The sequence below is a fragment of the Saccostrea cucullata genome, unplaced genomic scaffold (genome assembly GCF_032062105.1).
Source record: "Saccostrea cucullata isolate Sc308-1 unplaced genomic scaffold, CSIRO_AGI_Scuc_v1 ctg3869, whole genome shotgun sequence".
Classification (NCBI taxonomy): Eukaryota; Metazoa; Mollusca; class Bivalvia; order Ostreida; family Ostreidae; genus Saccostrea; species Saccostrea cuccullata.
The window spans coordinates 3,101-29,577 of NW_026931760.1; the positions used below are offsets into that span (position 1 = coordinate 3,101).

The 26,477-nt window shown below is 33.7% G+C and overlaps 2 protein-coding genes across 2 annotated transcripts; both read left to right on the forward strand.

The window, feature by feature from the left end:
- The first annotated feature begins 391 nt into the window (after positions 1-391).
- Positions 392-763, forward strand: LOC134233459 (uncharacterized protein K02A2.6-like). The gene has a single exon (XM_062715428.1). It carries the CDS (start codon positions 392-394, stop codon positions 761-763), a length of 372 nt encoding a protein of 123 aa, XP_062571412.1.
- A 918-nt stretch (positions 764-1,681) lies between these two features.
- Positions 1,682-26,276, forward strand: LOC134233460 (macrophage-stimulating protein receptor-like). The gene is made up of 21 exons (XM_062715430.1): positions 1,682-1,766; positions 1,966-1,986; positions 3,087-3,170; positions 3,399-3,485; positions 4,535-4,646; positions 4,918-5,084; positions 6,672-6,811; positions 7,192-7,294; positions 14,264-14,418; positions 14,519-14,716; positions 15,091-15,175; positions 15,855-16,106; positions 16,247-16,405; positions 16,565-16,790; positions 17,142-17,285; positions 17,519-17,599; positions 17,881-18,065; positions 18,185-18,294; positions 22,352-22,514; positions 25,566-25,702; positions 25,870-26,276. The coding sequence occupies exons 4-21, from the start codon at positions 3,435-3,437 to the stop codon at positions 26,057-26,059; spliced, it is 2,658 nt and encodes an 885-aa protein (XP_062571414.1). The 5' UTR covers positions 1,682-1,766; positions 1,966-1,986; positions 3,087-3,170; positions 3,399-3,434; the 3' UTR covers positions 26,060-26,276.
- The last annotated feature ends 201 nt before the right edge of the window (positions 26,277-26,477 follow it).

Here is a 26,477-nt window from a genome sequence, read left to right on the forward strand (position 1 = left end):
GAAACAGTTAAAGATGAGCAACTTCAAAAACTGAAGCAGATCATTGGAGATGGATTTCCTAAACAGAAATGGGACCTGTTCTCCTCGATACAAGAATGCTGGAATTTCAGGAGTGAACTCAGCTACGCAGATGGCCTTATACTCAAAGGTACCAAAATAGTCATTCTAAACTCCCTTAGGAAGGAAATGTTGCAGAAAATTCACACAGGACACCTTGGAATAGAAAAATACAGACAAAGAGCCCGACAAATCAAGTATTGATCAGGAATGAACCAGAGTATCGAAGAAAAGGTCAAATCATTCTCGGAGTGTCTGAAACACAGAGCAAAACAAACAGCAGAAGCGTTGCTTTCACACGAAACAGCAAATTACCCGTGGGAAAAAAACTGGAATGGATTTGTGTGTGTGCAACAACAAAAATTATGTAGTCATCTGTAACTACCACTCAAATTACCCTGAAGTATGTCCACTAAAGAAGACAAGAACAGCGGTAATCAAAGCTATGAAGTTCATATTCGCAGGTCAGGGCTTTCCTAAAATCATTATCTCGGATAATGGACCTCAGTTCACCTCGGAAGAATTTCTAAAACTTGGAGAAAACTACAACTTCCAGCACAAAACATCAAGTCCGAAACCCCAACAGTCTAATGGATTAGGAGGGAAAACTATAAGTATCATCAATAATCTACTCAAGAATTCAGGAGAGGATTTTTACCTTAGTCTCCTTGCTTACCGTGCAACACCGTTATCCTGTGGTAAATAACCAGCTGAAATTCTGTACAACCGAAAACGTAGGACCGACTTACCTTTGTTAGAAAAACATCTTTATACATCTAACAGAGAAGATGTCATCAAACAGAGAAAAGCTAGTCAAGTGACACAAAAGTATTACTACGACAGATCAACTCATCAGTTTCCAAAATTAGAGGAAGGAGATGTGGTCAGATTAAGAAATCTAGACGATACAGCATGGACGGAGCGGGGAACAATCCAAAAGCAAATCAATCAAAGACCTTATATTGTGTCAACCGGAAATGCATAATTTCGCAGAAATCGAAAAGACATTCTAAAGACTTGCGAAAGTCCGACGAGTAATCAGCGCAATGAACCAGAACTGAGTGATCATGAAGTAGAAGTGACTGGAGACGAAACTACCCGAATGCGTGAGGCAAAATTGTGAAACAGTGCGTCCTAGGCGACAATGTGGCACTCCAAAAAGACTCATTAAGGAATGTTAAATAACTGTAGACACTTTTGCATGCATTGATAACATGTATATCTAGTCATTTATCAGTCTAGTCAAAGACATTTCCAATTTGTGTTCAGAAATTTAGACCAAATAGTGAAAAAAACTGTCTCATTAATGCTATGTGATGTTAATTGACTTAACTGATTTATATAATCAAGTATTCTCTTTCTCTAAGTAATTGAGTGAATTACACTATTTTTTAAGGGGGAGGTTTTACATTAAGTACGACTTTTCTAAAATAAAATTAGAACTCTTTTGTTGTTAAAATTAGTTTTGGTTGTTAATAAAATGGAATGAAAAGCACATGGTGTTTTCCCTTAAACGAAAGACAAAAAACCCCCAACCCCCGGTTTCAACGGTAAGGAACTAAAAACCATTATGAAGTCATCTTATTTCTATTAAATATTTACTTAAATTTTTAAGTTGCCGGGAGTGTCTTGAAAACTTAAAAACAAGTTGTTATTGGTGTTCAACGGACGTGGTATGTTACCGAGCTAGGGGAGACTGTACGCCTTCGGTAAATGACAAATTATGTTTAATTATTTATCTATGCATTATAATTAAATAATTTATTCATCTATTAAAGTATTTGAACATAGAAAATTACTAAAAGTATTTAATGGTATATCAAAGAATTATATCTTATTTTTATTTCATCACGAATAAAAGAGATACAATATTTGCTTGTATAACAGATTTCATTTTTTTTTTCGTAGCCTGGTGAGAGTCAAATAGAGGTAAAGTACTTTACACTCGAAGGAAAAAATAGATGTTACAAAAAATGTACTTATTTAAAAAAAATCATTTTGTTTACAGAATTCAGATATATAATTTTAGAACAGATGTGACAAGATGTGTTTGTGAAACACTTGTGCCCCCGTATGGCAACATAGCGGAGATGAAACTTTTCTTAAATGCAAATTAAATTATATTTATACCCAAAGTATGGTCTTACAGGAAATACAATATGAAAAATATTCTAACACTACCTGTTCAAAATATATGGCCGAGGATATTCTTTTGAAAGGTACATCAAACTCCTGTGTCAAAGTCAAAAAATCAAAGTTGTTCGTTTTTAAAAGAAAGGTTTTGTCATAAAGATTACATATTTATGATATGAAAGCCATGGCCCTTACCGTTCAAAGGTTATGACCAAGGATAAGGTAGGTCGAAAAGAAGGTCAAAGGATCAAGGTTGTTGATATGAAATGAAAGGTCTTGTGAGAAGGATTCAATAAGTGAAGTATGAAAGCCCTAGCGCTAACCCTTTAAAAGTTATGGTCAAGTTTTTTTTTTTAAGTTCAAAATTTAAGGTCAAACAGTCAAAGTTCGTGGTTTTCAATGAAAAGTCTTCTCACAAAGGGTCAAAGCTGTTGGTATCCAATGAAAGTTCTTGTCACACGGGATACAAATGTAAAATAATTAAGTGAACAAAAAAAAGCATTGATGAAAATGAACAATTTGTTCCCCGTTTTCACTGATAATAAGGAATATTAATTTGAGTCTGTCCGTCCACTTTTCCATCCGTATTTCTGTCTATTTCTAACACTTCCGTTTCCGCATGATATCTTGAGAACCACATCATTGAGCTTTCGCAATGAAATTTTGCATAGCAACTAGTACTCTTGAGTAAAGGCTAGATTAGACGCTATCTATTTTGTAAGATGTTGACATTTTTTAACGTGAATATATACATGTATGTGATCTAATGTTTGCATATAATTTATAATACAAGCAAGATGTATTTAGAAACATTTAGCGGCAAAGTCAGTAATGCAAAGCATTTTTGCTTGATGTATCGTACTTTTTTCTGAAGGTTAAAAAAATCATTCTTTTAGATTTGTCCTGTGGTTTTAAACAAAACAGCACGGATTTCGTTTGGAAGCAAACAAAATGTTACTTTCCCAGGAAGAAATTTAATAGTACGTATATGCTTTTTCAGAAGAAAATATGTACATGTACACAATCTAATTATGAAAGATAAGATTGAAGCTTGTGCCAGTTTCATACACTGCTAATATTATTTCACTGCTGATTTATTCTGTTATTTTATTTTATACTAAGGATTGTATAACTTTCCGGCAGTACTTATTTTATATTTTAGAACAGATATTTATTGATATTTTGGGGTTTTTTTTATCATTCATTAGACTGGATTAACGTATCAATGTCTCATCGATGAAGTCATGTATGCAGCGTCAGTAAATATAACATCAATCATTTGCCAAGATATACAGGTAAGCAAATCAGGAAAAAAATATTACGTGTTCTGGTTGAAAAAGTTACCATTGCTTTGTGTAACTTTTGCCCTAACACTTTGATATCAAAAAGCATGATTCTACATTTTAACAGGAAATTTTTTTTTATTCAAGAATTATTTCAATTTTAGTGACTTTCAGAGTGACAATCAGGAGTAAAATTTATCTAATTTAAAAAAACTATATTATGGCTGATTATATCCTCTCCCTTGAAGATTACCGTTATATTTTGCAAGACGGTTTACAGAAACAAGTCTTTAATACTCCATATGCATGTGACTTCCACTTTTCTATCTCCAGGAAATGACATACTATTAGCGACATACTTTGATTTAACTTACTGGTATTTCGATTGAAAACAATTTTAGATAAATACAATGAATTCGTCAGTTATCAAATAATAATCATTTGAAAGATTTTTTTTTTCGCAGTTCGTAATTTATTGCAATTCTCGATTTCGTGGATATAGTTTAATTAGAACTTTTAAGGTCAAATTACATATAATATTTAAAGATTTTATAAGAAAAGGTTATAATCCGTAGATCTATGTTTATAATACATGTATAAAGCAAAAAAAAAAAAAAAAAATAAATAAATAAATAGTATTAAGAATTTTTTTTGGCATCATGAACAATTGAGACCTTTAACCGAACATTTTCAAAACTATGAAATATTGGATCGTATTCTTTATGTAATCGTTCCTGTGGTGGACAGATTTGAGATGCCAAAGCACTAGATTGCTATCAAACGTTATAGAACATACCATTCTACATCATATACCTTTATCACTTACCCAAGAATTAAACGTTAATTTTCAGGATACTATCTGAGCAATATTTTAAAGTTGAAAATGATAATCAAAGAGCACAAATAAATAAAGTAACAACCCACAGTGAAGGATATCTAAGGGAAATTAAAGCTTAAAAATTATGTTGAATATAAATCGAAGGCAAAATGTTCCAGAAAGCAGTACATATTTCTTCGCACACATTTCTTTTTCTTACATGGATATTTTATTCCCTACTCAGCTATCATATTCGAAAGAGGAATCAACGAAGAATTTTCACGTTCTATTCAAATATGGTCGTAATGTACCGTCCAGGAACTTAGAGTCATTTGGAAATAACACGTTTATATCAGGTACTATTTAAAGACGTACACGTATCTTGTTGTTCCATCAATAAATTAAATAAATCAATAAATTATGTTTATGATCCACCAATAAACAGTACGAAAAATAAAATCAATGGAAGAGAAATTTTCAAAAGTAGTTTGCATTTAATTTTTTGCCTTCACATAGTTTAAGTGTTTGATATATATTTAAAAATATTAAAGATTTACTCATTTCACCCGATAGAAATATCCAATTGGATCTTCTCACAAATATTTTTATTATAAAATTTACATGTAGCTTATAAGTGCGAATACCTGTCTCCTGATAAAAGAGACTGTAGCAAATGTCAGTACCTGAAATTGGTTGAAGGATTAAATTGTGTCTGGTGTGGGGAGCGCAATGGTTGTGTGGAAAGGGAAAGATGTACAGATAACCACATTTGTTCTCCACCTGAAATTGACAAGGTATCATTTTTTTTACTTTTTTACACCTACGAGGGTTGATCCAAAAGTTCTTGGAATTTCTTTCTGAAATTTTTTCGTGATCTGATGAAAGCAAACAGCAGGCATATTTATAATAAAGAGTCATAAAGCAATAATACTTGAAAATTTCACAACTTTCCAATTACGAATAAGGTCACACGAGCTTTCTAAAAAAACGGATTGTTGTGAAACCCGGGGGAAACTTTGACATTACGTTAAGTTTGATATGTAACGTCACATTATAGAAGCATCTTACCCTAATGTACAATTCAAGTACGTAATTTTTACAAATGCTGCCTTTTCTCTATTCATTTTTCTCAAGAAAGGTCTAGATATCCTCTTGAATCAAATTATCTTCATTTTCCACTCATATTTCAAAATACTTCCCATCTTCCCATATGATGTTACAATTTCAGTAGCAATGTTAAGAACCCCCCGCCAGCCGACAACGTCCGTTAACGCTTTTAATTTATCTACGGGGATAAACATCCCAAAAGGCGGCCACACCTTTAATTAATGTCCATGGACGTTCTATTTTTCTTGAATTTCTCATGCCACTATATGTCAAAAATATACGCGTTTAAGACAGAGTGATCCCGGAATTTTCACAAAACTTATAACTTGACCGAAATTTGACGTTGTCTAACAACTTTAAGATGAGCAATAAATCACGAACTTATAAACTAAATGTACAGTAAAATAAGTAAAACTTTCACACAAAGGTTTATAAAAGATCAAGCAATCGTAATAATGACACAATTTTCGTTTCATATACTACATAGGGTGGCTTTATTCTCATTTCTCGTATTTAGAATAAAAACGATAATAAAAGCTTTAATGTCTCCCCTGCATTTCCAAACAACCCTTGCCATGGCAACTGCCATATAGTATTTAAAATGTTTTTATTCATTTAAAATATTCAGCTAGTGTCTATATTCTAATTTGTAACTTTCAACCAATTTCACTTAAAAAGGAATAAAATATGAAGAAATTCCATGAACTTTTGGATCTACCCTTGTATGCACAACAGTCTAAAATTCAACTTTTTGTACGCGAGAAATGTTAAGGAAGCATATAACCCATTTCTCGGGAAATTTAGACATTTTAAAGAAAATTTAATTGGATAATTTACCAACGCCGCTGATAAACGTAAACTATCATTAAATAATGAATTAAAATAAAAGAGTGTCTAACGCAAAGACGTATACCACAAACACCTTTAGTTTTACATCTACAAGTACAAATTTTTACTTTCAGCCTTATTAGTGTCAAAATCTCAATTTCAAATTCACTGCTCTACAGGCAGATTGTGTAAAAAAAAAAAGAAAGAAACAAAAAAAAAATTATATATCATGAAAAGCAAGCATACTTGACAATTTGACTTCAACAAATTTTCAAGAACAAAGACAGCAATGCAGTTTCAGCACTAAAAATGACCATAAAATTATAAACTTTTTTGGTTTTCTTCTGAATGAATTCATACGGTGTTCTTTTAAATCTAATTATTTATTCGTTTGTACATGTATGTTCGTTTTATTATTCATTTATATTCCGGTTTAATGACACAAGATTGAGCCAACTGATGGACCAATAGGAGGAGGCACATTGATCAAAATAGAAGGAAGAAATCTAGGTGCATCTCTAGCAGAGGTTACAAATGTGACAGTTGCTGGTGTTAAATGTTCAAATCTGCACTTTGTTCAAACAAGGTAAAATTTTTAATTGAATGAAAATTTTAATAAAGTTAAAGAATGCTTCATCAAGTGAGGATTAAGTCATCAAGGAAGACGGGTTTCAGTATTTTTGATAACCCCTCGAAATTGGTCTTTTGAATTGTCGGTACTTGGAAACAAATAGGAGATGTTTTTGAATACTGATAGAATAATTATTTCCTGCTTATATTGAGTACATTGTATACAAAATTAATAATAACCTTCTGCGTTGCTTTGTATGTACCTTTAGCTAAATATAATATATATATATATATATATATATATATATATATATATATATATATATATATATATATATATATATATATATATATATATATATATGTATATATTTATTTTTAATGCTTTGGTTGAAGTTTGCAGTGTAAAACTGGAAAAATTAATAGACCTCTTTCCGGAGATGTTATGGTACTTGTTTCGGGACACTGGTCGAATAGAACAGTAAAGTTTCATTATAAGGTAAAAAAAAAAATTGGATCTGTATACCTATATTGCAGTCGGTACTGAGGATAAACATTGTAGATCTGAGCCTTTTAGAGTTTTTCTAGTACGTGTGCCTAACATCGTGTTCAGTTTTACAAACTGCATGAGTACGATATAGATGTAAAAGGCGATATGAACAAGTCACTTTGCAATCCATTTGTATAAAATATATGTAGTTCTATAACTTGGTTTTAAAAAGATGCTTTTGAATGTCCGTAATACATTCTAAACTTCATATCAAACACCGCCTGTGCAATATATACTCTATAATTTTAGTTTAAAAAACTGAAGGTTTTCACCTCCGTGTACGTATGAATATAAATGTTGTCTGCAACTTGAAGTAGTAAATAAGAGGTCTTCTCTAGCTTCACGCACACGAAGACGTAAACGGTCATCTGCTGTTTAACAACTCTAAAAAAGAAAAAAACCGGCCTCGATAGAATTTTAAACACTTAACATGGAAATGGAATCAACAGTTCCTTATATAACAAACTTAAATTGGCTTTGATAGATTATTTTCCGTAATATATATTCAAAGTATTAAGCATTTAACGGTAAGAACATGGTATGGTTTCAATACAGATATTGCCCATTTAATTTTTTTGAAAAATTAAACTGATTTAGAAATATTTTCTGAATCATTGAAATTCCATTAAGAAAAAAAAAAATCTTACAGTTCATATTTCTCACATGCATTTGTAAATGCTAAATATAATGTCATAAACGTGAATTTTCCTTATTTTCTTAAATGTTTTGTATGAAATTTCTTCAGAGTATATTATCCACAGGTATCGCCCATGAAGTTTTTGGAATATGTGATTTTTCATTGAATTTTGAACATATACAAAAACTAAAGTGAGCGAAGGCTGTTGACACTCTTTTCTGGAGGAAAATTACCCTTAAAATCGGTCATTTTGAGACTTTTTCTGATTACAATAGAGATATGCATCGAATTAATGACGTCATATTTCCAAATGGTACGCCTTCATACCACATTGTTTCCTGATCTTTCTCAGTCATAAATACAAACTAATTTTTTAGCCAATTTCAACCCTTTTTTAAACCATTAAAGGACTTAAGCCAGAATGTACAAAAATCCGCCCTGTCATCGAAACGGATGAAACTTTTTCAAACAATGCTCTTAGATTAGTATATTATATAACATTTTATTTTTTAACAATATCTCTTTTAGTTTTATTTTTACAGCTGTTTGAATTTGGTATTGTTCTCAATGTTAATTCTACAACGTCATGACGTTGCCGTTACTTACTTTAACGTCATGACGTCAATCACATATACTTAAACGTCATGATGTGAACTTAATTAGTAATAAACATATATATATTCTAAAGAGGAGAAAATTCAATTATTTTTATATAAATCTCAATTTATCATGGTATTTTCAAAGAAATTCTGAGGCATGGAAAAGAGTTTAGTGTTTGCTTTTCTTATAGTCTGTACTTCTCTAAAGAAAATATATATACTTCATAAGCAGTAACGCTGTTTACCATTTCACAAATGTAACAGTGTCAGTTTAAAATAATAATAACAACAAAATTATCAGTTTTGTAAACATTTGTATTTCTTGCTCCAATAGTATTCATAACAATACATGAAATATTGAAGTAAACTTCACTTTAACATATTTTTAAGGTAAATCATGAAAATACATAAATCAGAAAATGTGAATATGCAAAGTCAAGCTATGTCTTTTTACTGATTATTGCTACAATATCACACCCGACATAAATCTCACACATGAAATTATAAACAGGTAAATTGAAAAATAACACTTTACATGAGATTATAAACAGGTAAATTAAAAAATGATACTCTACATGCAGAGCGGCCCAATTTCCGCATCCGACTTAAAACTCACACATGAGATTATAAACAGGTAAATTGAAAAATAACACTTTACATGAGATTATAAACAGGTAAATTAAAAAATGATACACTACATGCAGAGCGGCCCAATTTCCGCATCCGACTTAAAACTCACACCGCAGATTAAACAAGTAAATTGAAAAAATAACATAATTTTTTTTAAAAACATATATACAACAGATACAATGTATATAAAATAACAATGAATAAAATACAATGAACATTAACTAACTGTTCACTCCTCGGGAACACTTTCACAGCTACTGTCATCACTGTCAGACTCATCCAAAGCAGGTGGGATCTCAGCTGCATCAAGGACATGCTCACTCCAGTCACGCACACCATATGTCCTTTGTTCATGTCTTCCTTTTGCCAGGTACCAAATGATGGCTGCTATGTGAGAGCACATGCCTACAACTCTGGCACCCGCTCTGCAGGTACAATACCATGCCTCTACAGAGTAATCAGAATACTCAATCCAAACTAAATACTGCTTTGATGATGTGTGCCGACTCTGAATTTTCACCTTTAGGAGCCTATCATTTTCTTTATGGAAGAAAATATCACATCCTCCCTCAATGTGTTCTTGAATGTAGCTACGAGAGAGCTTCAATTGATAGGTGCCACAAGTCAAATTCCGCAACTGATCCTCATCCAACATGGGGAAATTCTAAATTTCACATTCAAGAACTGTTTGCCATTGAGTAGATCTTCTGTTAAGTCCATTCTCTTGAACCATTCGTTTGAGATTATTCACCTATTAAGAAAGCCATACGCATGTTATTATAACTTAATATATACTCAGATGTATTCAAGGGAGATGAGCAAGATGAAATTTAAAAAAGTTAAATGTATACTTAAATGCAGATTTTTGCAGCTGCTCAATTACTAGTACATTAAGGTATTATACAATAAATCAATTGTGCATTACTTAAATACCTGTTTGGACAGATAGAGCATTTTTGCTGCCTCTGCATCATCAGTCTCAGTGCTGTTACTTTTACTCAGGGGTGGAGAGAATCTGTTTGAGAGTGCGCAAATTATCCTGACATAGTCACCGATGAAGGGAATTTGATTAGTGGGTAGTGTCTTGTCCAAATATCGCCACCTCTTGATACGTGCGTTTGAAGATTCCACTACCCATCTGACCTAAAAAATATTTTTTCAAAACTTATTCATAGTAATATATTTTCACAAGAAATTGTAAATAACTTTATTGCGAGAATTTACATGTTATTTACCTTTGTCACAAGTCTGCTCATATTTGCATCATCAGTAGTCATTTGGTTTTGTCCCTTGAGCAGAAATCGGGGCATTTCTGCCTGGATTCCAAGATCTTCAAGCAGAGGCAAAGCATCTCTGAACCCGCGGTCAACAATAAAGATGTCGTCTTCACTTAGCCAGCTCCGAATATCTTCAGCATTTGTTTTGATGATGTGTTGGAGAATTGATGCATCATTGTTTTTATTATCAGCAAGGTATGGTCCTAAGATTGAGACAAAGTAACCAGTAGTAGTCACGATAACCATAGGCTTGATTAGTGGTCTCCCCTTGTGGATGCTGTAAGAACGTCTTTGGTAGTGGAAATTATTGCTCTTAGCTGTGTATATGTAAGTGCCATCCAGTACCAATATGGCCTGTTTCTTGTCGATGTTACCAAACAGTGTCTGTGCTAGCTGTCGTGTATGGTTTTCGATGACTTCCTCTCTTCTTATGTGTTCAAACCCAAGATGGTGTGGCACAAAGCTGATCATCAATGCTGCTCTTACAGCACTAACAGCCCTCCTTAAACTGGATTTGGAAGTTTGGAAAAGTGTTGACAGTATTTGATTTGACAAGCCAGTCTTTAATTTGCACAGGAATATGGCAACAGATTCTCTTAGACTCCTAGATGGTGTTGGTTTCACTTCATCTTTCACAGCGTCACATATTGTATGGAAATCTTCCTTGTTGAGTCCCAGCAAAGACAAATAGTCTGTATCGGTCAGAGTCGTGGTGTCATCAAAGTCCAAATAAGACTTGTCATGTTTATGACATAATACACGCATCTCTTGAAGTAAACTTAGGATGGTAGTTCTGTTAACAAATGCATTGTCTGTCGTTGGTAATTGCTGAATAGCATCAGTTGTGAAGCGTTCATTTTCCACATGACCAGGACAACATCTATTTCCAGATGGAATTAATATATTGTGTTCAATAAAAACAGATGTGCGGCATTCTGGTGACACTACTATCAATTTGGGCCCTGGTTTCTTACAAACGATACAATAGGCATGAGTCTTTGCAGTGGATTTTAGGTGCAAGGATACAGATGGTGGACTGGAGAGATGTTTTCTGTTGTCATTTGTTTCGGGGGCTGGACATTCCCTGTGAATTGTGGTAGAGCAGGGTGTTGCAGATGATTTGCGGCATGAAACATCTCTGTAATAATTGCTTCTACATTTGCTGCAGATGACAGAATTTTCCCTTCCTTCCACCATAAACCTTTTTCTTAAATATTTTCTTATGCCTTTGTCAAGATGCCTCCTTTCATTGGGTTTTGTTCTTTTAGAGCACAATACACAGTTGAAGTATTCAGTTTTGTGTCCGGGCATTATCTGAAATTAAATACAAGAACATTTACATTTTATAAATTATTATTCAGGCTAATTATGAAAAATAATTCGTTTTACCTTTCCAACTGAATAAAATGATTTTTTTTTTTATTTTACTGCCATAATTATACCCCCGCTTGAAAAGCGAGAGGGTATATAGCAATCGGTATGTCCATCCGTCCGTCTGTCTAGCTGTCTGTCCGTCCGTTATGCTTTGGGGTACCCATCTCTTATCCGCAACTAGCTCCTCTCATACCACTGAAGGAAATTTAATGAAACCTTTATCTTTATTACATATTGCCATTGTGCACCTCCTATTTTACTTTTTTACCTGACATATATTTTTGATTTTCCAGAGCAAAACATGGAGACTGCCATTATATTCATATGGGAGGGGGGGGGGGGTGTATCATTTAGTGAGCTCATTGCTCACAGTACCTCTAGTTTATCTTAAACTACAGCCAAAACGGCTGATTAAAATCTTTTGAAAATATCTTCTCAATCTCATCCAGATTAGAATTACAATAAAAATTTCATCCCATGTATGCTCAGATTCATGGACTTACATATTGTTAAAACTTTGCCTGAGGAAGGACATGAATTTTTACATCATTATACAAAAATTGTCTTCTTCCTCTGGGAATACTTTAAAGATATTTGATTGAGTTTAACCACCTCAAATACTGTTGCTTTATTTTTGTTTTATAAATCCTTCGAAACTATTAATTTCTTACCGTGGTTTTCTACAATACATACTTCTTTTCATTTTATTTTATATATGCACACGCCTTGAGATCCACTCCCCATTCCAGCAATTTATATTTAATTTATGAACAACAATAAAAAAGTTGCAGAATTATAATAATAAAATTGATTTTGGCTGTTTATTATTTTAAAATATTTACTACTATTTATATTCTGATAAATTTGCTTAAACATGCTATTATTTTCATTGTTGTTTATATTATTTTAAGAAAAAATCATTATTAAAGAAAAATCATTAAAAATGTATTTAAATAGAACGTGAATTTTTCAAAGAGAGGTAACTCATGAAAACAAAAACAAAACACCCCCTGATGTTGAATATCTGTGTTAATGTGTCTATTTTTTGTAAATTATGACTATTAAAATATAAATTAATATTTTTACATTGATATATGGTCTTGTAAACATGGTAAATATGTGCTGTACTTTAATAAAAAAAAAGAAAGAGGGGATTCAGATTGACATGTTCCAGTGTTATCATTGCTCATCATATTGGTGTGAAATTTAAAATGAACTTACTAGATATTCATATGCCTAACATTTCATACAGATTTGAATAAAATCTTAATTTAGACTTATGCCGATCTTTTTTGCATCTCAATCACACGTACTACAATAAACTTTGATATAGATATGCATTATTGCATACCATGCTGACAGAAGTCCGAAAAATCCGACGTTTTCCTGGCTTTTTTGCGATCTTGATAGTTTACATACCAGGAATAGTCCGATTTCCTGGCTTTTTTTACGATCTTAATAGTTTACATGCCAGGAAAGTAAAATATCAAAATCGTAAAAAAGCCAGGAAAACGTCAGATTTTTCGGACTAATCTGACAGTAGATCACACTGCAGACGACATATGGGTCAAGCGAGCGGTCCATGTATTATCAGCTCAGAATCATCCTATTATATTGATGCATGTGTATTTTAAAGCTTACTTTACTTTTTTGTTTAGAAGAATATAAAAGATACTCACCACAACAAAGTCATGTAAACTTCTCTATCTTCAGTCGATTGTAACTGCATTCTGGATAGTCAGTTATTTTATCACATCGGGATCGGAAATTCCTATTTTTCACAGACGCAAGTTTTATATCGAGTGGATTTTATATCCTTTAAAATTTATTTACGGCCTCAATAAATTATTAAAAAATAAATCATTTAATATGACTAATTAAGTTTAACCTCTATTTATACTAGGCCGTACTGAGAGAAAAAAATCCGGAAATTATCTTTTACTCAAGTCAGGCATCAAAGTACTGAAAAGTATCATTTAAGTAGGGCGCCACACGTGAACCATCAAAAACCAAATGAATTATGGAATAACATGTATCATTTTAACTGTGTTTAAAATTTCATCATGGTTCAAGGTTGGCGCCTACAAAAAATCGCTGTACAAAGGTCTAAATTTCTTTGAAACTCGGTATTTTTGCATTACCGCATCCGGTTTTGATGTTTATGATAAAGCACGTGCTGTTTCCTTCCCAAAAATCAAGACGGCGACCAAAGGTTAAACACCTAATAAATATTTGGCCAAAGTTTCGCTGCTTAATGATGAAGTTTGATTTTCAGGAATTGACAGGGCCAAATCATGCAGATTTTGGCGTTAGTTCTTTCTAAGGCACAATAAAGCTAAAACGGTACCTTCTTTTTTGTATCTATGTATGAAAGACCCTTTTTCTTAAAATATATTATTAGGCTCCAGAAATAACTGGTATATCCCCGGAGTCCGTCATTAAATCTGGAGGCCGTTTAATACGGATAGCTGGACATAACATCAACATTGGAAACAGAAAATACCAAGTGATACTGTCGCCTTTGAATTCTTTTGGACAAAACAAAACGTGCACCATGTATGTATACATGTACAAATATAATATATTCATGTCAGCTTCGATGATGTTATGTTCATAAAGTGTATGCATATTATTTTCAATTAATTTTGACATATAGAGATGTAGATCAATCAACAGACGACGGGGAAATATCCTGTATTCCAGAGAAATCTGATGTTTTGGGTCAGCATGTAGTACAAGTAGTGTTCGATTCAAAAACTGTCACGGAATTAACAGACACTTATTTGACATATCTCCCGAACCCGTACATAAATGGAACAACACCTCCATCAACCAACATGAAAAGTATTATGAGGTATCTTATTTCTTTTATTACTAATTTAAGTATTGCGAACTTTTATGTTGAAGTATACTAAATGAAGTCTACATCTTTGTTAAAACATCACCGATTTCCATAGATACATTATTTACAAAATAGTTTAGCTTGAATATTTCAACCAAAATGTTACGTAAAAAGTGGTGCTTAGGGGTATTGGATATAGCGCACCTTAGAGTTGTTTTCGTAATTAAAAAGAGCTTTCAAATGTTAGAATTTGTAATAAAACAAGTTACAGCTGAAATTATTCTGATTTAAATACGAAGTGTTCTGTCTATCAGATCAATACATGGTAGACAGGGGATGCTTACATAAATCAAAGAAAATAATTAATATTTATTGTTTATTTTTAGTGGCGGACTTGGATTTCATGTGCACGGACAGGGGTTTGTTGATGTCATCGAAAATATTTTGATTAGCTTGTCAGAGTCAAGTATTGTAAGTTGATGTTATCTCACTTTTGTTCATCATTCTGAATAGATTTTAAAAAAAAACAATCTTCGTGCTCTTAGATTAGTTTAAAACACATTTATTAGTTTTTTTTTTCTTAGTTATACTTTTAGCATAGATTATTTGGGAATTGAGTATCAAAGTTCAAACCAAGGACTATTAAACAATTCTAAATGGATTACCATTTACAATTAACCTATACTTTGATTGAAAAGAAAATTACTTTAAATACGAATCTCTAATTACATGTATCAACAACTGCATATTGTCAGTTGGCAAATGAACATTTAGTCTTGTAAACAGGTATGAGAAATCAGTTACATGAATATGAAGAAACAACTACATTACCATCCAAACTTTATGAGTCATTTATACACCAAATTGTAAATATTCGACTATTCAATATCGGTGTTTTGAAATGGAACCTTAAGAATCAGGCATTATTAGATCATTTCATAAATCAAAATTGTACATTCACTGTTCTCTATGATACAAATGTTGTCTTTCCTTCATTATTATACAAATGTAGTAGTTAAAAATAAAAGGTTACATTTAACTCGTTTGATATGTATAATATGAAATATAATTTAATTATTCTTCTAAAATGTCTGAAAAGTCAATAGTTAATAGCACTGAATTTACTTAAGATCTATTATCCTCTTTTCAGGAAGGACCGAAATGCAGTAGACAAAGTTCAGTTCTTTTATACTGCAAATTTCCACAAATGCAACAGGAAGGGCAACAAACTAGAAAGAAAAGAGACATTGTTTATCAAACCATTGTTATTCATATCGATGGGTTCATGTTTGTCATTTCAAGGACGGTCATATATGTGAGCGATCCTGTCATTTTTGAGTTGAATGGAAACCGTTCCTTTAAATATGACCCATCGTCAGAAAACGGGAATATATATGTTAAGGTGTGTATTTAGAAGAAAATAATATCTGATTCGTAACTAGATTTTTTACTTGACATGTTTTCTTTTAAAAGAAACGGCTTATGGATTATTTGTGTCTTTCTTAATGTATCTAAAGAAATTCATTATATTTTTATGAACAGGGGAGTCAGTTGAACACTATCACTGATATAGAAGACTATTTCGTACATATTGGTAGTGGTGAGTGTATTGTCCTTGAACTTTTCAGCGACACTTTAAAGTGTTTACCTCCATACAAAGAACCATCGCCACGTTTAAGCGAGGATAAACTATACATCAGGGTAAATTCCTATATACCTGTGTCAAAATAATAACAAAGTTAAAACAATTTGATTTATTCTTTATAACATACCCCGGAAACGATACAAAATTTTCGAACAATATCCTAACACAGTACTTTCTTGTAAATAAACTTACTATTTTTAATATGTGGAAAATAGGTAAGAGTTGGAAACATCAATACAGTCATTGGTGTTGTTCAATATCCTGTAAGAGGAATGGCAACATCTGTATCAAATGATACTCTCTATATCATCCTGGCCACTTTTGCGTCCCTGATTCTCCTTGTCTCTATTGGATTCATCTTAATTTGGCGAAGAAAACACAACAAAATTAAGACGACTAAAAGACCAAGGATATCAATGGAAAATATTCAGGGAGATTCGGGTAAACATGATTCTTAAACTTAACTATGCATTGACTTGAACATACGATGCATTAAATTAAGAAAATCTAAATGAGTAAGACACGTAATTGCTTATTCTTTTCCATATATAACATATGATAAAATTTGCATTACAAATTTAATATTTTGGTCTTTCATGAAAACATTTCTGAAGATTAGGGAGAAAAATGGAACTCAAAATTACCTCAAAACTGGAATCTGTTAGCGTTAATGTTAATCGATGCAGAAATCCAATCAATTCAATCAAATGACAAGGTACATGTACATATGTGTATATTGCGTATTTTTCAATCAATTATTATCTTGTAAAAAAAAATCAAAAATATTTGTAGGATATGACATACTGTGGAAAGGCCGTGATAATACTGATGCAGCCTTTACAATTCATGTCAATGAAAGTACATTGTTTTTACTACAAAACAAAGGACTTCTTATTTCAAAAGAAAATCTTGAGATAAACAACCAGATAGGAAAAGGTAAGTTATTTTTTATTCGATGTTCTTGACAAGATACAAGACACACAGGTAATTTTAGAAAATTATTTTTGAGCTCCTGCTTACATACAAGCTCGGAATTAAAATAATAACGATGCTATTAGTAATTGAAGATTTTGAATTGCAATCCTGTATATATTGAGTCTTGTTTGTTGAGCAAGAATTTAGCATTATACTAATTATTGTTGAAGTTTAATTTCCACAAAACATTTCAGGAAATTTTGGTGTTGTATATGAGGGATCCCTGACGAACACAGAAGATTCAGAAATAAAAGTTGCAGTCAAGACTTTACATCGTATATATTTTCATAATTATTATTAGTGTAAAAAGATTATATTTTACTTAACAAAGTACCATTATAAATGCAAGGAGGATATCTTAGAATATTTTGTGTATTCAAAAATTAACTTCACAATATTTATTTGAATATAAAAAATGTAAATTGTTCTCCGAAGGAAATATAAATACATGATTGCCTGAGTAATATTCGTATTGTTATATATATAGTTTTAGATCCGTAAACAGCTAATCTTTATCTATAAATTAACTTTATTTTAACGAATTTTTGATCTACAGAAAGCAACCCTAGAGAAATAGATGTTGAGAATTTCCTGGATGAAGCTATAAGAATGCACGAGTTCAATCATCCTAATGTAATGACGTTGATAGGAATCTGCTTATCTCTGGATGAAATGCCCCTGGTTGTTTTACCATTTATGAAACATGGAGACCTTCTTTGCTACATCCGGAACGACAAAAACGTGAACAAGCCGACGATTTAAGGCTAATGTGGCCATCATTATAACATATTATCATACAAAAGAGATGACTTGAGAATGAAAATCCGTATTTTACAATATACTAGTATTTATCTCTTCAGGTACTGACTCTAAGAACTCTGGTTGAATTTGCTACGGATATATCAAGAGGGATGGAGTATTTGTCAATTCAGAGAGTAGTGCATCGAGATTTGGCGGCTAGAAATTGCATGTAAGAAACTGATGATGTTATAATTTTGCTTTCTCTGAATATTCTTAGTACTTAACACATGTATTTGTGATTAGAATGTCCTTCCGTACATTCGTACGTTTTTCCGTCCCTGCATAGGCCCACAACACTTGAGAGTACCCATCTCTTAAACGCACTCTCTCCAATACCAATGAAAAAATCTTAATTATACCTTCAAAGAATCTTCACTGGAGCGTTGTACAAATCTTGTTTTATTTTTCGATCGGGGTTTCAATTTATAAAAATTGGACATTGCCATGCTTTTAAAAAAATATTGGGGGTAACCATATCTTTTCCACAATATCACACTCACTCACTCAGTCCTCTCTGCGCCGTCTGGCACTTGAGGCGACAGCAAGGGCTCTCCAATTGGCTCTGTCGGCTGCTGCTCTGGGGGCTGTCTGCAGGGTGAGTCCTCTGTTCCTCAGGTCTCTCTCAATGGTGCGCCGCCAAGTCTCCTTTGGTCGCCCTCTGTTCCTCTTCCCCTGTGGTGTCCAGCCAAGAGCTGTCCTGGTAATGGAGCTGGTAGGCATGCGGCAGACATGTCCCAACCATCTCCAGCGTCGCCTTTGGATCATCTCTGCCAGAGTCTCCATATTTGCCATGTTTCGGAGATTTTCATTGGAAATAGTGTTGGGCCAGAAGATCTTCATGATGCGACGTAGGCACTTGGTCTGGAACACTTCAAGTTTCTTCTCAATGGTGACAGTGGTCTTCCAGCACTCAGATCCATATAGCAGCACACTGAGGACATTGCTCCGGAATAATCTGATTTTTGTCTGGATGCTGAGGCTTGTAGATTTCCAAACGGGTTTGAGCATGGCAAAAGCTTGGTTGGCTTTGCTGGGTCTGGTCTTAATCTCTTGCTCGCAATCACCGTCTGTTGTCATTTTGCTGCCCAAGTAGGTGAATTCCTCTACGTTCTCCAGCTGCCTCCCGTTGACTGTGATTGGGTCTGTGTTTCTGGCATTTTTCCTCATGACCTGCGTTTTCTTGGTGTTAACTCTGAGTCCTATGGTGTTGGCTATTTCGCTGAGGGTCTCCGTCTTTTGCTGTATGTCCTGATGTCTACTAGATAGAAGCCCCAGGTCATCAGCATAGTCCAGGTCCTCTAGGACTGTGGTCAGAGTCCACTGAATGCCCTGCCGTCTTCCTTCGGTGACGTTGCGCATGAGCCAATCCACTGCAAGGGAGAAGAGCATTGGAGACAGTATGCAGCCTTGCTTCACGCCAGTATCCACTCCGAAGGGTTCTGTCAGTTTGTTGTCATGTATTACTTGGCACTCGATGTTTTCGTAGAGGGACTGGATGATGTTCACCAGTTTCTGCGGGATGCCATAGTGTCGTAGGATCCTCCAGAGGGATGCTCTGTGAAGGCTATCAAAGGCCTTCTCAAAGTCAACAAACACCAGGTAAAGTGGGCTGTTCCACTCGTGCGACTGCTCAAGTATCTGGCGGAGAACGAAGATGTGGTCAATGCAAGATCGTCCTTTTCTAAATCCAGCCTGCTCCTGTCGTAGGATGGTGTCCACTGCTGTGGTGGTGCGCTGGAGGATGATGCGGCTAAAGATCTTGCTCGTGAGGGACAGCAAAGTGATTCCTCTCCAATTGTTGCAGTCTGACAGGTCCCCTTTCTTTGGGAGTTTTACAATGACTCCTTTTCTCCAGTTTTCTGGAATTTCCTCGTTGTCCCAGATGTCTTGGAGAATACTTTGAAGAAGTCGTGGGGTGTCCTGTTCCTCTGCCTTCAACATCTCAGCGCAGACTCCATCCTCTCCTGGTGCCTTGCCATTCTTCAACTTGCAGATGGCGTCCTTCACCTCCTGTAGTGAGATGGGTCCCAGATTGATGTCCAGGTCCTCTTCTGCCTCGCTGATTTCTGCAAGAGCTGGTGGGTCAGGCTGATTCAGGGTCTGCTGGAAATGATCCCTCCATCTCGCTAGCTTGGCTTGCTCTTCAGTGATTAGTGTGCCATCGCTTGCCTTCAGTGGGAGGTCCTGATTCTGTCCTCTGTCTCCTCTTAGTTTCTTAGTAATCATGTAGACAGTCTTCATGTCCTTCCTTTCAGCGGCTGCTTCCGCTTCATCTGCTAGTTTTTCTGTGTACTGCCGCTTGTCTCTTCTTGCCGAGATCTTGACTTGTCTGTCTTTCTCTCTGTACTGCATTTCTGCTCTCTCTATTCCACAATATACCTCCTACAAAACTGAACAAGAAAACATTGATGTAACCATCAATTGTCGCCCGGGAAATAAATAAAGTAACAATGGAAATGAATCGTCTTGATCATCAAACCTCTTCAATATGTGCGAAAAAGGCATGCGTCTAGATGATGGAGACGATAGTCAAGAACATTTTGCAAATTTAAAGTCGGATGAAAATCGAACAAAAACAGTACTCTTTTAAACTTTATTAAATCATCAACTAAATTTTAGCTGCATAAAATAAAGATTGAAATCAGACACGTGCATCGCCTATATTCAAAAATGTATTTCACTTTAAAATTATTTAACGTTTTTATGCTGTAAGTAAACTTCGATGTTTTTAAATAAGGGATCTGCCTTTTTTCGATAGTAAATGAATAGTAAATTTATATATTAAATATGAAAAACATTTATACGAGGGCCGTTCAAAAATTACGCAGACTGTGCTATTATTTACTCTTCAGACGTCATATAGTTATGAAATTTTAACAGAAATATGTATCTTAAAGATTCCAATAAATTTTGGGCAAAATTCCTGTATTTCAAAAAAAAAATCTACTAAAATTATCGGTATGTTGATATCGCTGATGGAGAGGTACGGAGCACGACAAAAAAATTCAAACAATAGCATGCGGAATCCAAAATTTAACTTATTAATTTTCTATAATTTTTCGACAATTTCCCCAAATGTATCTTTAAATTGTTCTATTAGTATGCACTTAGATTTCTGACGTGATATTTGAAGTAATAACAGAAATATAGTGATTTTTCTCTGATGCGATTCCCGTGAAAACGACTGTGAAAATGACGTCTCTTAAATTGACGGCGCACCACACTTTTGTTAAATTATGTGTAATACTCGAAATATCGCCAATATAGATCCAAAATATGCGTAATAAAACATGTAGTTAACTAGGGCATTCGTGACATTCATCCACAAATAGCAAATTGACATTTTAGACCGTTAGACCTCTGTAAAAGGCTATACGGGAGGACGGGAAGAAGATTGTCGACGAAAACTTTATCTGGACTGTACAGAACGTGATTGAGAGTCACCAACATCACACTATATCTCATAAATACCTGCAGTTATTGGTGTTAAAAGAAAAAAAAAAGAATATTCGTTACTTGTATAATAGATTTTAAGCTTGACAAGAAATGGTGTTTGAATGTTGAGTAGATAAGGTAACTTAAACTGTACAGGTACTCTTGGGAAAATGTTGAGAAAATGAAAGCTCAGTCACATATTGTTTTATAATGCCTGTGACGTCGAAGATTTTGCTGCTCCATGACTTAATGATATGTCCTGCAAAATCACTCAAAATTGATACCAATTTACAACATTTTGATAGGAATTTTCGAAGACCATATAAGACCATATAAGTAAAGATTCTTTTATATTATGTGTGACATTTTGCCCGATTATGTCGTCAAATATTTTTTCTGTGCAACAAGTCCGCGTAATTTTTGAACGGCCCTCGTAGTTTTACAGAATCACTTCATAAACTAAATATTTTATGAATCTCGTAATTTATAAAGGGAGAGAACATTCTGATTAACAATCTTCTTAATATTTAGAAAACCATTGATACTGAATAACTCCCACCTCAATCCCCATACACCAATACTTAAACTTATATGTATAGAACGGCCCGGTCCTCCGGGCTGCAATAAAACGTAGTGAGGCTTTTAATAGAAACGTTATTACATAATCTCAATGTGCACTTCTACTTAATATTTTGATCGGACAAACATTTGGTGTTTCCCACGGCAAAACATGTACTTTACCATTATACACATTTCGTAATGTGGTATATTATTCCTCTTTTTTAAAAAAGGCTTAACGAGGATCGGCATGCAGTAGTAGCAGATTTTGGATTGTCACGTGATATTTATGAGAAAGATTACTACAGTAGTAGTAACAAGAAAACAAGGCTACCAGTAAAATGGATGGCCCCAGAAAGCCTCGAGAAGGGAATATACAGCTCACAATCGGACGTGGTATAAGAAATTATTATATATTGAATTCTTAGTTATGAAGTTTTCAATGATATCAATCGATATTGAAAAAGTAAAAACAATTAAAGTACTTGTATGCTTAATTCACGTACATGATCACAGCTGGAATTAAGATATATTTTGAATTGTATTACTCTGACTTTTGGACGGACACAGTGGTTTTGAATCAGTTTAGTAAATTTATTCCAACAAATATTTAATCTTGTAAGGAAAATAAGTAGACGAACATACTTAGATCAAGACAGGGAGGGATATTTTTTTTAATTTATTTACAAGATGCCCAAGGGCCTTGAATCGCTCCTCTTATATATTGTACAATCTATCACTTCTATTTGAAGCGTCAAACTCTACGTATCCTAGGACCCAAGATGCATCAACTTACAAAGTTAATGACTCTTAGCCACTTAGGACTGAAGATATTTCAATATCGCTATAAAATGCCATAAATAAATCACGTGGACCTACTTTTTGATTGAAATTTTATGAGGTCTCAAGATGCATTAATTGAAAAAGATTGATGATTCTAATCTAATAAGTAGTTGGGATATTCAAAAGTAGGTCACCGTGACCTACTTTTTGGTCGACATTCTCCGAAAATCCAAGGCGCATCAACTGACAAAATTTGACGACTGTAAGCCAATAAGTACCCGAGATACTTTAATATAACCATAAAATATAATATAACCATAAAATGTCAGAAGTACATGTAGGTCACCATGATCTACTTTTTTAGTCATCATTCTCCGATATTCTAAGATCCATCAACAGACAAAGTTTGATGATTCTAAGTCAAAAAGTACCTGAGATATTCATAAGAAGGTCACAGTGACCTACTTTCTAGTCGACATTCTCGGACAACCCAAAATGCATCAACTGACTAAGTTTGACGATTCTAAGTTAATGAGTACCCAAGATGCTTAAATATAGCCCTAAAATGTCAAAAATAGGTCACAGTGACCTACTTTTTGATCAACGTTCCCCTTCAAACCCAAAATGCATCAAATGACGATGTTTGATGATCATAAGTCTGAAAGTATTCAAAATATGCATTTTAAACAATTTGAAAACAAATGCTTGCAAAATTCTAAAAGTACGTCACTGTGACCTACTTTTTAAAAATTTCTTTTAGAGCCCCAAGATGCATAAACTTACAAGATTTGATGATTCTAAACTTCTCACTGTCTGAAATAATGGGATTAAATGTTTTCGAAAAGAGTAGCCGTCAGATTCAAAAAGTATGTCATGGTGACCTACTTTTTAGTTGACGTTGTTTGAAATCACAAGAAGCATTAACTGACAAACAGTGATGATCATAGGCCTTAAAGTGTCCAAAAAATGCCTAAAAATCAATTTGAAAACAAATGTTCCCAACATTAAAAAAGTAGGTCACCGTGACCTACTTTTGAGTTAACATGATGTAAAGTCCTAAGATGCATCAACTTAAAAGATTTTATGATCCTAGTGCTTAAGTAAGCAAAATATAAACCTTTTTATTAAGTGTAAATTTAGGTCAACTTTGAAGTTACCTTGAGACCTTGAGTCCTTTGGGGTAATTGCCTGTGCAAATTGTAAGCTTCTGCATATTTGTTTCTTGTATATAAGTTTAGTGGAAATCTGCCCGGTGGTTCCCGAGAGGAAGGTTTTTTAGCAACCAGTATTTTTTGTTTTAATTTTCTGATTATCTCCCCTTGTTTAGGGGTCCCAACCCTTACTTTAGTGTAAATGGTTGCTCTTGGGCCAAGGATTTGTCAATGATTGGCCAAGGGGTTCTTGGTTTAAGGCCCATTTTCTGAAAAGTTTACGCACACCGCACAAATGACCATCGCTTTAGCTCTTTGAGTCTTTTGCTCAGAAAGCTAAAAATACATTATGCCTTAAAACATACTAGAAAAGACAACACAAATTAAGACTGGTGTAGGTAGTACAATGTACTCTAACAAATTCGATTTGATTCATTTTATCTGAAAATGCATTTTTTTCAACAGATTGGTAAGTTGTAAATTTGGCGTGCTTGTAGTTTACAAACTTCAACGGAACGTATCGGAAAATTTTATCGTGTTAATCCAAACTGACGTTATTTCACACAATGCTAGAAAATCTTGAGGAATATCAAAACTCTTGTCTGAATAGAACATTTTCCTCTTGCTATATAGCACCGTCAGCACTGTTAAGATTACATGGAACGGGGGGTTGACAGAGCCTACTTTTTCTGGGAAAAATGTTTACTTAAATAGCATACAAAGTATCCATTTCTTTTAATGCCTGACACATGTAATAATTTGTGATTTTAAACTGAAAGAGAATACTAAACTGCATCAAAATTTACGACGGCATTCATCCCCCCAACCACTACAAGACATCTTTAGGTTACAAAGCATCGTATATATGACGACGTAATGGGGTGGATCAAGGAATTCTTCTGAAATTGAGAAAAGAATTTTGTTTTTAAACAAAATATTATTTTAAGAATATTATATTACAAAGCATCACATGACCCACAAACAACCACACATGTACACACCCATAGATGGCCACTATATCCCCTCTAACTCCGTTGCCAGGTGATAATCATCGTCTATTGTTTAATTAAAGGGTAGGGAGATATTGAGTATCTTCAGTAAAGATATATTTCAAATGAGATCAATCTTATGAAACATCAATCCTTTATATGCAAGTATTTAATTTAAAAACAAAACTACCTTTTGCAACAACCAAATTTTTATACAAATGAATATTTTGTCATGTAGGAAATACTGTATACAAGGTTATTTTCGTCCCGTGTTATTTTCGCCCTTTTATACTTGCTTACAAATTTGCCCCGTTTTAAATTCGCCCAGTCCCAGTTCTGTTTAAGAATTTATACTGTGTTCTTTGAATTCGCCCCGTTTTAAATTCGCCCACTTGTGACAAGGGCGAAAGGGGCGAAAACAAAACGGGGGCGAAAATTACCCCGTAACCAGTATACAATAAATAATGAAGTGCATTGCAGTATTTGTAAGTAAAATACATAAAATCGATTAAATTTTTCACCAGTGGTCCTTTGGAGTCACCATGTGGGAGCTTCTTACAAGGGGAAGTAAGCCATACCCGGAAGTGGATGGATGGGACATGTTAAAGTACTTAAAGAATTCCAGACGGTTGCCGAAACCAACCAAATGTCCAGACATACTGTAAGATATATTACCCCCCAACCACCCTACCACCCAAAAAAATACTGAAATTTGACATATTTTCATTTCATATATATAAAAAAACCTCCCCTTGATTCATTTATTAGATTTTTATAAATTGGTTAAAGGTACAAAACCTTAATAATTCTTCTTTCTGTATTTCGCAGATACAATAAAATGCTTAGATGCTGGAATTTCGATCCCGATGAAAGACCATCATTTTCAGATCTTGTAATAGAGCTCTCTGAAATAGTTTCTTCAACCGATGAAAAGCTTGAGACGCATTCTGATTACCAAAGTCTCCAAAACACATACATAAACACAGGCATAGATGGTTATCTCCAGTTAGAAAATTAGATATGAAAGATATCGAGCATGCTTATGATATGGGGTACATAATTTACATTTGTTTAAAACTCTGTCAGAAACAGTAGTGCTTCAGTAGAAATTGAAAAATGTTTTATTTGGGATTTATGTCTTTGTAGTGTTTGAAATATTTTAAGTTTTATTTAATTCGATGTTATTCGTAAACATTGTTATGTACATGTGCTAATTCTCTAATTGGAACTATATCTTATGCATGTAATTTTAACAGTATTTGTATACATTTCCTTATACCTTTGTAGTTAAGTTTTTTTTATCACATGCACGCACTCCACAGACTCAAAAGATGAAAAAATGAAAGTTTACAGCGTAATTTTGATTTCTATTTTGCTGAAGTCTAACTTGTCAGGTAACAGCCTACATTAGGTTTTACAAGTATTTTAATGGATAT